At 43.0% G+C, this 15,608-nt stretch overlaps 1 protein-coding gene across 4 annotated transcripts in view; it reads right to left on the bottom strand.

Moving 5' to 3' along the window:
- Positions 1-12,081: 12,081 nt before the first annotated feature.
- ADAMTS6 (ADAM metallopeptidase with thrombospondin type 1 motif 6) overlaps positions 12,082-15,608 on the bottom strand; it is a 283,080-nt gene continuing 279,553 nt past the window's right edge. For all 4 annotated transcript variants that reach the window (XM_043887166.1, XM_043887168.1, XM_043887167.1 and 1 more), the window contains one exon: positions 12,082-15,198. In XM_043887166.1, coding sequence (XP_043743101.1) covers positions 15,089-15,198 — 110 coding nt within the window. In that variant the 3' untranslated portion in view covers positions 12,082-15,088. The remainder of the gene's footprint in view (positions 15,199-15,608) is intronic.

Raw genomic sequence — 15,608 nt, 5'->3', positions numbered from 1 at the left:
ACAGACTGTTTCTAACTCTGTGTTCAGGACAGCAACTAGAAATTAGCAGCAATCAAGACTCAGTTGAGATCATCATCTTGGGCTATTTTCTGTCTGGCAAGTGTGTGCGTCCAGGCTTCTGCCACAAACCTTCTTAGCTAAAAACCCTCTCTGTCTGCTCTGCAGCCCAGGGAATAGCAGCCCGCACTTTGTGGGCAGGAACTGCTCTCATAACTGTACCTATTTTGGGCAGACACTGAGGGAACAGGCAAGAATTCCTGTAGCGTTAGATCGGTAAAGAAAGGATCTGCCTTGGACTTAACAACTTACACATCTCAAATAGGAGGAGAGAAATTCTGAATATTGGAAAAAATAAGAAAACCAAGAACCATGGAGGGTATATTTATATGAGCTGAGGAAGGAAGTTGAGGGATGGGGCTACGGTGATGAGCGTTCCCTCCACTCCAGGTCTGGACATCCCTGTCTGTCTGAAGCAATGGCCTGCCCTTTCTGATGCTCTGGCAAGAGTGCCAAGATTTTCCCATGAGCTTATAAGGATGGGCTGTTTTCATTCCTCTAGATAAATTTGGAGGAAGACAGATTTTACATGGAATCTCAGAATAGTCATCTTCAGCTGGACCTGGCTCACAAGATTGGGCAGCCAGGCATGTGGCAGAAAAGGAACATTCTACCTGGGGCGCTGTTTTCAGGAAGCATCCCCCTAGAGGGGATGGGAGGTAGAGTGTTATGGAGAGAAGAGAAGGTACAGGAAGGGGATCATGTGTGCTAACGTGTCAACATTTTCTTCTTGTATCCTAGTGTGGATGTGTGCTTCCAATGTACTCAAATGAACATCCAAAACAGAAACCACCTAAGTGGTGCTGTTTTGGACAAGTCAGTCTCATGGCAGAAAGAAAAAAGAAAGAGACAACCACCAATGGCCAGGACACAGAGTATGTCACATTTGCTCACATGCCGTTGGCTAAACACAGAAAGTCATATGGCCAAGCCCAAAATCAACAGGCCAGGGAACAGACTTTATTCTGCAGCAGGGGCCCCCTCATGTCACAGGGCAAAGGGCAAGGATGAGAAAGTAAAGGAGCAGCTGGGAAGAACAATATATTCCACCACAGCCCTGTATCAAGACCCACTTATGTAGCTAGTATATCCCCATCCTGTGGGCTTGAGGGTCTTTTCCCAAAACCTCCACAGTGCTTTCAGTTCAGTTCAGTTGCCCAGTCGTGTCTGACTCTTTGAGACCCCATGGACTGCAGCATGCGAGGCTTCCCTGTCCATCACTAACTCCTGGAGTTTACTCAAACTCATGTCCATCGAGTTGGTGATGCCATCCAACCATCTCATCCTCTGTCGTCCCCTTCTCCTACCGCCTTCAATCTTTCCCAGCATCAGGGTCTTTTCCAATGAGTCAGTTCTTCACATCAGGTGGCCAAAGTATTGGAGCTTCAGCTTCAGCATCAGTCCTTCCAATGAATATTCAGGACTGATTTCCTTTAGGATGGACTGATTGGATCTCCTTGCAGTCCAAGGGACTCTCAAGAGTCTTCTCCAACACCACAGTTCAAAAGCATCTTTGGCTTTTGAAAGTCAAAATTCTGTGGTGCTCAGCTTTCGTCATGGTCCATCTCTCATATCCATACATGACTACTGGAAAAACCATAGCTTTGATTAGATGGACCTTTGTCAGCAAAGTGATGTCTCTGTCTTTTAATATGCTGTCTAGGTTCGTCATAGCTTTTCTTCCAAGGAGCAAGTGTCTTTTAATTTCATGGCTCCAGTCACCATCTGCAGTGATTTTTGGGGCGAGCCCAAGAAAATGAAGTCTATCATTGTTTCCATTGTTTCCCCATCTATTTGCCATAAAGTGATGGGACCGTATGCCAAGATCTTAGTTTTTTGAATGTTGAGTTTTAAGCCAACTTTTTTCCTCTTTCACTTTCATCAAGAGGCCCTTTAGTTCCTCTTCACTTTAGGAGACAGCAAATCCTCACAGACTTTCTTTTTTAAATTGTGATTCAATATACACAACATAAAATTTACAACTGTCTTTTTAATGGAGGGTAACCCCCTGGTGGCTCAGACGGTAAAGAATCAGCCTGCAATGCAGGAGACCGGGATTTGATCCCTGGCTCAGGAAGATCCCCTCGAGAAAGGAATGGCAACCAATCCAGTATTCTTGCCTGGGAAATCCCATGGACAGAGGAACCTGGTGGGCTATAGTCCGTGGGGTTGCAGAGTCAGACACAATGAGCAACTAACACTTTTTTAATGAACACAATTCCGTAGCATAAGCACATGCACATCGTGTACTGCCATCACCATCATCCATCTCCAGAACTTTTTCATTTTCCTCAACAAGAATTCCAATGAAATATAACTCCTCACTCCCCTCCCCACAGTCCCTGGCAATCACTGTTCTACTTTCTGTCTTTATGAAGTTGTCTCCTCCAGGTACCTTCATACAGTATGTGTCTTTTTGTGACTGTCTTGTTTTCTTTACCATAATGTCCTCAAGTCTCATCCATATTGTAACAGGCATCACAATTTCCTTCCTTTTTAAGGTTGATAATATTCCATTGTATGTGTCACATTTTGTTTATCCATCGATGGACACTTGGGTTGTTTACAGCTTTTGACTGTTTGGAATAATGCCACCACAAACATGGCTGTACAAATGTCTTGAGTCTCTGCTTTCAGTCCTTTTGGTTATCTACGCAGATGTGAAGCTGCTGGAAAATATGGTAATTCTAGGTTGAATTTTTTGAGGAGTGTCCATAGACTGGCCATCCTTCTCTCTGAAGTTGTGGTAAGCAGAGACTTCTGCTGTTGACGACTTAGGTCTGTTTTTCCCAGAGTCACTGATTCAGTCCCTCAAACTGCTTCTTCCCATGTTGGAGAATATTAGTAAGAATTTTTAGGATTTTGTTGACTCACCTTCTTTTCTGAGTACCAGTTATGATGGGTAAATTCAAAGGTAGGAGTTGCATGTAACTGTATGGATTGCACAAGACTTCCCTTCAACCACTGTTTTTCAACACTGACAGCAGACAATTATTCTGCCTCTATTGTTGGCTTGTTGTTGGTGATTTTTTTAGTCCTTTAAAAAATTCTCTTGCTTATTTTATTGGATTGAGGGAAGAGAGATTCTATATTATGACTTTATTCTGTCATTTAATCCTGGAAACCTGTTTCTTTAGTTTTTGCTTAAAATTGCAATTTATCTTTTATACAATTTCAGTAATGGCACATGTCTCAAGAGACTGGAGTTCCAGGCTAAGATGTTGTTTGAAAATTATCTGTGGGTTATCACATTTTCCATAGCTTGTCGAGAGAGTAAAACATTCATTTTAATGACACTAACAACTCTCACTAGGAGCTGTTACAATTTCCTTTATGTAGCAGAGGAAGACCAGTTCTGTGGGTCTGAATATTTTTGCTTTCATGAATAATTCAATAAGGCAGTTAATAAAGATGAGTAGTTGTTCACAGGCAATTGGGGGTGAAATGATGGGACATGATTCAAGCTTTTCTCAGCGGAGCTATGATATCATTTGGCCAGGTTTCTTCAGGCTCCCTTGAAATGCAGGAAGATTTTGAGCATTATTTACATAAATCTCTGCTCTCAGCTTGGATGAAACTAAGGAAAGCATTTCTTAGACTGTGGATATATGCTCAGCAGGCGCTGCAGGCCTCAGCGTGGGAAGCTCTAAGTGAAGAGCTCCCAAACATCAGGCTTCAGCCCCCGAGGAGGCTTTCAGAGATGTGATATTGTCCCTAGTTCCCTACAAACAGCAGATCCTAGGCGCCGGTAGCAGAGATACTGTGGGTTTCATCTCTGCCTTCTTGGAGCTGGAGCATGGAGTGAGGCTTAGTACCAGCCTCTGTGTTCTCAGGGTCCATGTGTTACAGCTTCTGGGAGCACTCTGTCTCCATGACAGTGCTTTCCGCGAGCAGCTGACTCTTCTGCATGCGCCCCTGGAACTGCCATGGCCGTCTTGCACACGAGGGAAGCCACAGGCATGTGGAGACAGGCAGAGGGGAGAGGTAGAGGGAGCCCTGGGTCCTCCAGGACCCTGTGGAACAACGGACTTCCACCTGGAACTGGAACTGCACTGCCCTTAGTGTTCAAGTGTTGTAAGTGGTAGGGGTGGTAAGTGGTAGGGGTGGTTGAGTCACTAAGTCGTGCCTGACTCTTGAGACCCCACGGACTGCTAGGCTCCTCTGTCCATAGGATTTCCCAGGCAAGAATACTGGAGTGGGTTGCCATTTCCTTCTTCAGGGGATCTTCCTGACCCAGGGATTGAACCCAAGTCTCCTGCATCGCAGGCAGATTCTTTACCAACTGAGCCACCAGGGAAGCCCTCAGTGTTGTATGTGTGTTGTGTTTAGTTGCTCAGCTGCGTCCGACTCTTTGTGACCCCATGGACTTCAGCCCACCAGGCTCCTCCATCCATGGGGATTCTCCAGGCAAGAATACTGGAGTGGGTTGCCATTTCCTTCTCCAGAGGATCTTCCCAACCCAAGGATCGAACCCAGGTTTCCCGTATTGCAGGAGGATCCTTTACTGTTTGAGCCACCCCAGAGAAGCCCAGTCATTAGTGTTGTATAGGTGCAGTTAAAAGCCTTCTTAGTTGAAAAGGAGGTTAAATGGAAAAATAAGAATAAGATAGTAACTTCCAGTAAAGAAAAATGTATTCATGTTTTTAGTGTTCAAATATACTTTCTCTTAGAAAGGATAGATTTTAGAAAAATGTCTTTGCTTGGCAGAGCAAAAAATTAGCCACTCTACATCTGTCTTCAAAGTAGTTTGAAATTTTACTGGTCCATGAAATCTGAAAGTCTGGGAACCGCTGCTCCAACTTGAGAAAAACTCATTTTTGGACCAAGACTCAGAATTGGGTTTTAGCCCAGTTGCTTTCCTCTCTGGCTACTCCTTACATGAAAGACTTGTGATTCCAAGTCCTGCTTTTCACTTGGTTTCCTACTTAGAAGGATGAAAAAGGGTAGGAAAGATTAATTCACTAAGTTTTCTTTTTTTTAACTGAGATATCAATAAGCCATTGCTCATTCCTTCTCATGTTCTCTAAACATACACACACACACACACACGCACATGAACACACATATACATGTACACACATGCAATACATGCACACAGGCACACACATTCTGTGGGGATGAACATTCTTCCTATTTACCCATCACCTATATTTACCAATTATTAACATTTGCTATATTTGCTTTATTGTTGTTCTCTCTCTAAAACTGCCCCATTTAAAAAAATCAATTCTTTGAAAGCTATTTGCAAACATCACAACACTTCCCTACAGAAAGCTTTCAATGACACCACTGAACTTGCTACAGTTAATTACGTATGGTTACAGTCAGAAATTTTGCAGTGGAGTTGGAATTTGAGAGAAGTTTCATCAACTAGGGGAGCTTTTGACTCACTGATTGTAAAAAAAAATATGGATGAAATCATTTGCAGCAACAAGGCAGTTACAGGAAGGCAACACTGTCTTACGAAGCGCAGTCTGGAAGCACCCATGGTCCAGAAGGTCCAGAGGAGGGAGATTGTTTTCTCCATGAGTTCCTTGTTTTTGGACCACTCTTCTGGGACCAACAAGCAAAGAGGGATGTTGGATGTTCCTCTTCCTAAATGTGATTTGCAACAAAGAAAGCATTGGCACTGGCAGTAACAGAATTGTTTTCTCATAAATCCTGGTTTTCTACAGTCCTGCTGGGCACGACATGCCAGCGGATGAGTCTCTCAACCTCTCTCAGCCTCAGTTTCCTCTTTGATAAAATCAATAATTATTATGATAAGATAATGGACAGAAAGCCCCTACTAATACGACCTGACCTGGAATAGAGCATACAGTATGTGCTCATTAAGTGGCATATACAGTTTTTTTACTTTCTTAAGTTTGAGGACAACAGTTTTAAAAAGAGCAAATGCAATTTCACAATGAAAATATAAGTGTTTATAAAATAGTAGTCTGGTCTCTTTTCAAAGTCTTTATCTTTTAGGGCCATATTCTAAAATATTTAATGATGAAATAATTTTGCTTAAGTAATCCACAGTAGAGGAGTATAGATGGAAAAAAGACTAGTCATGTGTTGATAACTGCCAGAACTTGGGTGAAGAAGGCTGAGTAGTTAAACAAGTCTCTCAGCTCTTTGCATATGCATGAAAATTTTCAAAATAAAACAAAATAAACAAAGCTGATACTTACTTTTTTGCCTAAAGCAAAAAAAAAAAAAAAAAATCAAATTAAATGTCTTCAACAGTGCAGGAAAGAATTCTAATTTCTCAGCACCCCTTATTTTTATAAAACATATTACATTAAATAAATACACTATCACTTATTATTTTCTTCATACACTTCTTAAAGGGATCCCATCTGTCTTGTCAGAGCTTTTCTCCTAGGCAATTATCAGCAACTTAATTACCATGAACTGGATGAAAAAGATCCATTTGGTTAGACTCTTGGTGGTGGGGGGGAGGGGAGACTGTAAGCAGGTTTAAAGTGAAGTTTTCTTTTTGATTTGGAGTGACAGTGGACTCCAAAAGTGTCCCTGACCATAGCTGTCATCACTAATTTTGAGGAACAAGAATTCCTGGCCACCCAAGGAGCCTTTTTGAAGCTGTTTGGAAAGAGAGGGTATGAATTTAAAATGACCTGGCTCTTTGGGGGTGGGGAAGTGGAGTGTTGTGTGCCCAGTCATGTTCTCCTCTTTGTGACCCCATGGACTATAGCCCGCCAGGCTCCTCTGTCCATGGAATTTTCCAGACTTTGGTGGGGGTGGGGGAGGGTGGGAAAGAAGATACAAAAATTGTGAATTTTAAGGCATGTTCCAGCAAAAATCTTGGGAAAAAATTTTTTTGGTTTGTGTCTTGATATTTACATGGGTATCTGTTTTATATATAAAAAAAACTCATGGTAAAAATTCACACTTCAAAGTTAAATAAATAAGGGAGTAACTATCTTCTTCAAAAGACCACTTGGAATTCCTTACAGTAGCAGTCGACCCCATATGTTTGAGTATCTGTTTACACATCATTAACAACTTCCTTGAAAACTCTAGGAGGGAGGCAGACTAAGGGCGAAGACACTCAGTGCTGGCTTGTCAGCCCCACATGCAGCCAATTCAGTTCAGAGGACAAGGCTCATTTTGGAATTATCATTTAAGAAAATGGGAAATGACTTGAGCTGCAGGAATGCAACACACAGACAGTTGTGTAAACTTGTGGCACATCCCTATGGTGAGGAAGCAGAGCACCCAGTCTTGCGCACTTGGCGGCAGCTTCGCTAGCGGTGCTGATAGACCTTGGTTAATTAGCCCTCTGGAAGGGAATCCTGAAAGGACAGCTGTATGCTAACCTCCAGGGTCTGAGAGGTGGTTCTGCTTCCTGTATTTAAGAGTTAACTCAGTTCTAAGAGGTCAGAGAGGTCTTTCTTCTCCCTAATAGATAACACATCAGGTTAGGTGGTCCAGGTTTCAGCTAATTTTAGAATTGGAAATAGGGACATTTAGCAAAAGCATGTATTATGTCAGTCTTAAATTGTATTATAAAGTAATGCCAATAATTTTTAGACAAAACACCAGCACTTTTGCATCCAAATGAGTGAAATCCTTCAAAAAAGTCACTTGCTCAAAGCGTATTTGGAGTTGTTTTTGTGGTATCACCTGGGGTCAATTTGTAAGACAGAAGATATTTGTAGCCAAAATGATTATATGCAAATTACTCATCAGATCTGGTTTTGAAATTTTGTGAAAATCAAATCCATCTTACTTGGGGAGATAGTCTAAACAAGCAATTTTAAGACCGCTTTGAGTGATGATTTTGCTCTTAGGATGAGTACAGAGTGATCTCCAGTGCTTACATGGAAGGGAACAGCACTCATTTGGAGAGTTAAATTCTAATGTATTGATTTTAAAAGCCAGACATAGGAGATAGCTGGTACATGCGGTTTCTGCAGTTGAGATTAAATACGGGAAAAAATGAAACAGTGGGGCCCCTCCTCCTTCCCTTCAGCAGGAGCTTCCCACGTTGGTGGGGACTTGGCTCCTGGGCACAGTAAATAACAACGTCTTCCTGACCCAGCCTGCATTCAGAAAATCCTGAAAGCTAAATGTGGCTGTTCCAGGTTATTATCTTGTTTCATAACTTCAACATACACTTCCTCTTTTAAATCTCAAAATAAAATGTATTTAGTTTCTCAGTTTTACTTTTTCTCTCTTTCAAAGTTTAAAGCTCTTAAATTTGTCTTTATTGCATTTAGGTCAGCTGTGAGAACTTTTTTTTCCCCTACCCATTTTAATTCAAACTCACATTTTAGTAATTTCTGGGAGTGTTTTTTAAAAATATCAAGCCATGCTTATTACTATCTAGCTAATAAGTACATATTATCTCTTTTAACTTGGATGTCATCCTCCTTTGCCTTTACATTTGTATAGATACAAAGCATCAGGAGGTTTTTTTATTTTAACAACAACATAAGCAACAAACAGGAACTACATGCTGATTCATTTATATTGGATTTGAATGGTTAAAAATAAAATACCGAAGTTGATGATATTGAAAGAAGGGGAAGAGAACAGCATGCTTTTTGCTTGCCTTTGGACCACAGAAGCAAGTCCTTAGTCTATGTACACTTCGGTTTTCCTTCTCCGCAGCCTGTTGAGTGGCCTGGCTGAGGGAGGAGCTGGGTGGAGGGCAGAGGCGCATGAGGTCCCTCTCGCTAGGCTGAGTCAGGCCGATGCAGCTGCTGGCCTGGGCACAAGCGTGGGCGGCCACCTGTGGCCCCCAGCACAGCTGTTTGGTAGGGGGCCAGCCAAAGCCCTGTCGGTGGGGTGGAGGCAGGTGGCCAGTCGGACAGCCAATACATTCTGGCATGGGCTAAAAGAACACCTGGTTCCACTCTGTGGACCCACCACAGAAGGTCAAAGAATGTGCTTTCTGGCAGCAGCCCCATGGCCTGGGCTTTCCAGTCCCTATGGTCCTGCTCTGACTGAAACACACTGAAACACCACCATCCTTCTTCAGAACTTACCCCAAAGCCAACACGGGACTCATTCTGCTCCAACTGAGTGGATGCGGGTCAGCAAGGCCATCTGGCTCATCTAGAAATGGCGTGGGGGGCTGTCAGGCAGGGACAGGCTCCGTGGTTCCAAACAGGACGCCTCAGGAGCGGTGACAGCCTTTGCGTTGCTTGGCTGCCGCCACATCCTCCAATGTCTTTGACCTTCCTTCTCCTCCTCTTCCCACGAACTCTAACCACAGGCTCGGAAACCACTTCTGGTCCCCACCTGTAATTTTGTCACCAGACATAGGAATTTTCAGAGTGAACACCACCACCTACCAGACAGGAGCCCAAAGTTCACCCTTCGGTGACCCCTGAGGCCCCGCCCATGGCCTCGGGCCCACTGCTTCCCAGGAAGTAGGACCCCATTGCCTCTGGCCTGGTGAGTCGTTTTCTCTTTGGTAGAGGAGCTTCCTTGTCCCAGAGGTGGGTCAGGTGCCAAAGAAGTGACATTTCCTCACTGGCCTGTGACTATTTGTAACTTACTCAACCTCTCTGAGCCTCAGTTTTGGCATCTGTAAATGGGGATTGACAGTGTTGTCCTCACAGATTTGTTGAGAGAACATTCCACGGGACAGCATAAGCGAAGCGCCTAGCACAGAACCTGGTCACAATAGGGCCTCAGCAATGAATGCCCATGGCTAATGCCAGTCTCCAGACACAGTGGGCACACCTGGCCTGGAATGGAACTTCCTGTGGCCATGTTTGCTTGGGATTTCAGGGGCGTCATCTTATAATTGCTGCTCTGTGAGCCCATACGGTAACCTGCTATCCACAACTGCCCTTGCCAGGGCCACAGAGCAGGCCTCCCAAGAACTACATCAGTCTTGGGCTGGTGGAGGCCACCAACTTTTGAGCCACTGACCTGAAGAAGCACTCTGAATTCTAGGAGGCCTTGCCCCTCTTTATGTGAAACCTCTTGGTAAGGCAAGGTATCCAAGTCAAAAATTTAAGAAGCACCTGTAGAGTTCAAGGCTTTCAGAGTGCTAAGAAAAGCCACTGACCAAGAGACAATATAGGCATAACCTTGGTTTGCTCCACAGAGCCGAGCCAGCCCTCAAACCACTGTTTCATTTCTGGCCTCAGATATCATCTGTGGATGAAATGAGGGATGAACGAGGCTAGAAATAACCCTCTGAGAAAGAAACGGGAGAAGAGACCATTTTCCTTTTAAGTTCCAGCCTGAGGTTTTGAAGTCTAAGGCACAAAACCATTGTGAACAGCTGCTTTTTTTAAAACCATGTGTTAGTTTAGTCCACACATTCTGATGATATGAATGAGACAGAATTGCAAAAATAATATAACTTTCTAAATTCAGTGAGTGATCTCTTTTCTGTGACCACTCATTTAGAATTTTCCAGTCCTTCTGGGCTATGACTTTTTTTTTTTTTTCCTCCCTGAATTACATTTCTTTTCCCTTCTTTTAAAAGGAATGAATCTTACTCTTGCCACACAAATTCACGTTATTTTCGTTACCAAGATCAATACCCAAATTTCTTCCTAATTTACTTGAAAAAAATGTCACCTGGCCTCTTGGAGCATAAGGCTGAAGGGTCCCACTGCTCCTCCAGCAGTGGCAAAATCTTTAGAAAGGCAGACTGTCCTTGGGATCAGTACCCTAGGCAAGATAGTGACAGTGAGGTATTTCACAAGGAGAGAAACATTTAACCAGAAGCTTGAAAACAACTGTAGATGAAAAGACAGATTTGAATCTGAGGAATCAAAGCTAAAGCAAGACATTTCTTGGTTGATATTCCCCCTCCCTGACCCATAGTAGCAGAATTAATCTTTGCAGATGCAGTGGGAGGTTGAAATAGTTGGTGCCAGGGTCTTCTTATTAACTGAGCATTCACAATACTTCACGTGTTTTCAGCTACTAAGATGACTTTCAGGAAGCACCCCCCAGGACTATCTAATCACCTTATTTGATTCCCTCTAACGTATACAATTGAATGTGTAGGGTAGGGATATGGGAGTGAGTGGCTTAAAGCACAAACATGTTTTGGACAGTGCACATCTTTTAATATAATTGATGAAGTTGTCATTATGAAAGTACTGAAATAGCTAAGCATGCAGGAGGGACAACTTAATAGCTGCTAAGCTTCCTATTAACTGTTGCCTTTCCATATGATAGGGTCCCCCAGTTCAGCAAAGTGGCTCAGCCTAAGAGGAAACATCTGAAGGTAGCAAAGTATGCTTATCATGTTCCTTGTTCCTAGTCGAATATGAATAGAAAAACCCTTCAAGCATAAACTCTTTGTTCAGCACCCTTTCTCCAATGAAATACCTTGTGTCTATGCTAAAGAGCTTACATGTAAGGCAAAAAGGAGAGGGCAGAAGAGTTGTGGGCCGTGTGACTAAAGTTACGCGGCAGGAGCCAACCTGACTTCCCTTCTGGCCTTAGAGCAGCCGGCTGGTGGCATCTGGGGATATAGCCCACCAGAAATAACCAAGGCCTGCATTTAGATGTTACTGACATACAAGTAGGTGTAATCGTGAGGAGGGTAATAAGAAGGCAACAAGTGGGACTTCCCTGGCAGTCCAGCAGTTGAGACTCTGAGCTTCCACTGCTGGGGGTGCGGGTTCGATCCTCGGTCAGGGAACTAACATCCTGCATTCTTCGCAGTGTGGCCAAAAAAAGAAAAAAGAATGCAGCAAGTTATCTCAATCCAGACACTTCCTGGAAAATTTAGACAATGTAGGGGCTTCCTTGGTGACAGATGGTAAAGAATTTGTCTGTAGTGCAGGAGACCTGGGTTTGATCCCTGGGTTGGGAAGATCCCCTGGAGAAGGGAACAGTTACCCATTCCAGTATTCTCGCCTGGAGAATCCCATGGACAAAGGAGCCTGGCGGGCTACAGTCCACAAGGTTGCAAAGAGTCAGACGTGACAAACGCTTCCATTTCACTTTCACTGCAGTATGGTATTGCAAGGGAGAGCGTTCTCCTACTGTGAGTTTAATACCAGCTTTTCAGGGAATAGACAACTTCCATCTGAATCATTCTTACAAGCTGAATTTTTATTTTTACTAAATTATCTATGTTAAAAAAATCTGTGCCTGGTGTGGAATTTCACTCCATCAAGTGTTACAATGACTTTTTCATTTTCATTACAAGCAGGAGACTGAATGTAGAACAAGTGTTAGGAAACATGGCAATAAATTAGAATATAATTTACAAAGCAAAAAAAAAAAAGTAACAGTGTACCACATTAATACTGAATATAAAATAAGCAACAACTAATCACAATAATACAAAGGTAATTTCATTCTGTATTATTAAGGATACCTATGTGACATTCACTCAAATAATAAAATTCCTAATGAAATGGACTGTTCAGGGAGTCAGTTGGCTACGCTTACCTTGCCTTTTTTGGTGGGTCTCTATGCAGTGGCAGATACTGCTCTCAGTCATGGGGTACCAGTTTCCTTAGGCTTCTCTAAGTAGCCCACATAGCTCACTCCTTTTGGAGGGCCTGCCAGGGTGGCTCAGCCTCCATAGACAATCCTATTGTTAATATTTAGGAACAGGGCATCATGCAGCCAGGTGATGGATGAGAGAGCAGCAGCAATGTTGTGATGTGATATGGAATATGACTTTCTCAGTCAGGTATAAATTCGAGGCCAATCGAAAGCTTAGTCCTGTTGTATATTCTGTGCTTGGATCTTTCCAGAAAGTAATCTGATGCTGTTTCCAGGTGCTCTCTGCCCCCTGGCCTTGCCGCTGCACCAGCTGGGGAGCTGCAGGGGGCCCAGGGTTACGGCCCTTACAATGTTAGTTCCTGGGTGAGGGGGAAAGGAGCCTCTAGTCAGCAATGTAAGAAATCTTCTTGAAATAAAAACATAAGCTGGTATTTACGTTGGAAAAAAGCAAATCCTGACAGCAAACCTATGTCTAAAAGGTGCCACAGAAACCACCTGTCCTTTGTTGGTTTATTTTATTTCACCAGGCACGTTAGCACCGAGTTAACTGCTCTTTGCAAGGGACCAAAGGAAGTCAGTGCTTGCGGGCTGCCTGCCCTTCACTGATTGGCTGAGGTGGCACCTGGGCTGTCTTCCAAGGCAGCAGAGAGAGATGCACTGGCCACTCTCGTCCACTGTCAACAGCCCCCTCTGGAAACTCAGGGACGTGAGCTGTGGTGTTGAGAGAGAAAGCAGGCAAGGAGACACAGACGACCATGACTGGGCATGCCGAGCAATAAACGTCCCAGGCTGCCTGTCCACAGCAAACCTGACGTTTAGGTTGGTTTTTGAAGAGTATGAGTTTCTCTTCCTTTCTGAAAAACCTAACCAACCATTCTTAGGTCACGGTGTATGATACACCTGACACGTCGTTTCAGAGCACAGTGAGGGTTTAAGTCACGCACACTCTTTAGCTGCAAGGAGTATCTTGCAAAGTAGCCATTTGGTTTCAGTTTGAGGTGTTGGTGTCGCATGGTGCACTCGTGTTTTGGACACAAAACACATTCGTCAAGATCCTGCTGCAAGTGTTCAAGTACAACATATTCATATAAGCAAGTACCCTCTTTTTGTTTCTCTTCTTAAAAAATCTCACTGTCAAATCTTTTTAATGAGCGTGATGTGAAACTTGTGGACAGGGAAAATGTGAACTAGTCAATTTAATTTAGGTGGATTTGATTCTAGAATTTGAGCTACCCAAGAAACTGGGTTTCACATTTAATTGACATTCAGAGTATCCATAAAAAATACAAAATCCTTGGTTAGGTGACTATTAAAATGATGCTTTATGATCTCTAGTCTTCATGAGTTTTTCTTCTTTGGTTATTGTCCCTTGCCTACCTTAGAACTCACAGAAATAGCACATCTATGTGCAAGCACACTCATCTACCCACACACTCAAAAGCGCCCACACACACACACACACACTTGCTCTCATATAAATAAATGCCCCTCTGCCATATCAAAGAAGGGACATCTGGAACCCATCATAATTGTCAGCAAAAGGGTCTGCCTGGTTGTCACCGAGCCAGTCTGTCTTTTGCATGGTATCATCTCAGCAAGCTCAGCATGCATATGCAACGATCCAACAGGGCAGAAGCCGGTCTGTGGCTGGAGAGGATGTAAACACGAGTGAGTTGGGGTGACTCAAATGAGAACTGAGGCAGCCTGTGTGCTGGCAGCAAAAGGCCTGGTACTTCAGTCTCTACCATACCCCAGGTCTGCTTCTGCATGAAATTGACATATTTTTCTCTTAAAGTTTTAATGGAAATCTCAGCTTCACTTGCACAATGGCAAGTTGGCCACAGTCTTTGAGCAGTGAATTTATAGACTTGCACAGCCGCAGTAACTGATGCACTGCTTTAAACTAAGTCCTTCATTGTTGTTCAGTTTAATATAGTTTATATATGGCTCACAGCAGTGTTCAGAACAGGGGGATTATTCCTAAGGAAATTAAGTGGAATGAAGAAAAATAATACAAACTTTCATTACTTCTGATTTATAATTGTTCCTTAAATTACAGTTCAAAGCCCATTTTAGAATTTAAATTGTGGTGCTGTTGTAGTGAGATAAAGTATAGTAAATATTTTTAAGCTATGACTTAAGATTTCTGAATCTTCTTTACTTCAATAGTTGACCAAGTCAAAACAGCTACATTTTAAACAGTTTTAAACACAAATGGATTCAGTGTCATTGCTAAGTCCATAATAAAAATTATCTTAATGGTCCAAGGAGGTAAACAGGCTATTGGATTTACTCGAAAGAACACAAAGGTTCCACAGTAAGCAAGTCTCCCTGTGTTGTTTGGATCTCTCCAATCTGGCATTCCCTCCTACTACCGTGTCCAGCACTTTGGATCAATAAATCCCACTTCACAGAAGTTAAAATAATATTGAAATCCTGTCAGCTAGGGCTGACCAGTGGTTACGTTTTCCACAGGGTAATGCATTTGCAAGGACATCAATCCTCTTCCTCTGGGTGGCTCTCTGTGATGGATACATTTCCACGATGAAATGACAAGGCGCTCTCTCTGGCTTTCCGTGGGTCAGTGTCCTTGGCAGGTCTTACAACACATCTGTCTGAAGTATGCTCGACTACAGAACTTGAACTTCAGCACCAGTGGGCAATAAGCCACTTTGTTCACATCTTTGCACTCTAACAAGTGGGGGAAGAAAAGGGAAAACAATTAGAGACACATAAACAAGTACATAAACAATAAGCTTGGATGTTCTGCAGGGACCCCTCCCCCACCCCACCCTGCTGCCTCCCTGGGCCAAAGCACCTTGGCTTTCACTTCCATGTGGTTTTTGTTTTCAAGCATACCCTGTCTGGTACACCCTACCAGAAATATTCTTTTGATACATTTTAACACGAATTAAAAAAAAATGATTTGCAAGGCTTTTCTCCCAGACTTTTATAAGTATGGTGCATGCCCACTGTGTCTTGAAAGAATTACCATTTGTTGGGATAAGTGATCACTTTAGACAGCTTGGAAACATGAGTCATTTTTCTTACAGAGCTTTTATTGCTTCTTTCTCAAGGGTTATTTTATTCAGCAGTGCAAG

This window comes from Cervus elaphus, chromosome 25 (assembly GCF_910594005.1).
Source record: "Cervus elaphus chromosome 25, mCerEla1.1, whole genome shotgun sequence".
Classification (NCBI taxonomy): Eukaryota; Metazoa; Chordata; class Mammalia; order Artiodactyla; family Cervidae; genus Cervus; species Cervus elaphus.
Note: the sequence above shows the minus strand (reverse complement) of the source record. Positions and strands in the feature narration are given on the sequence as shown.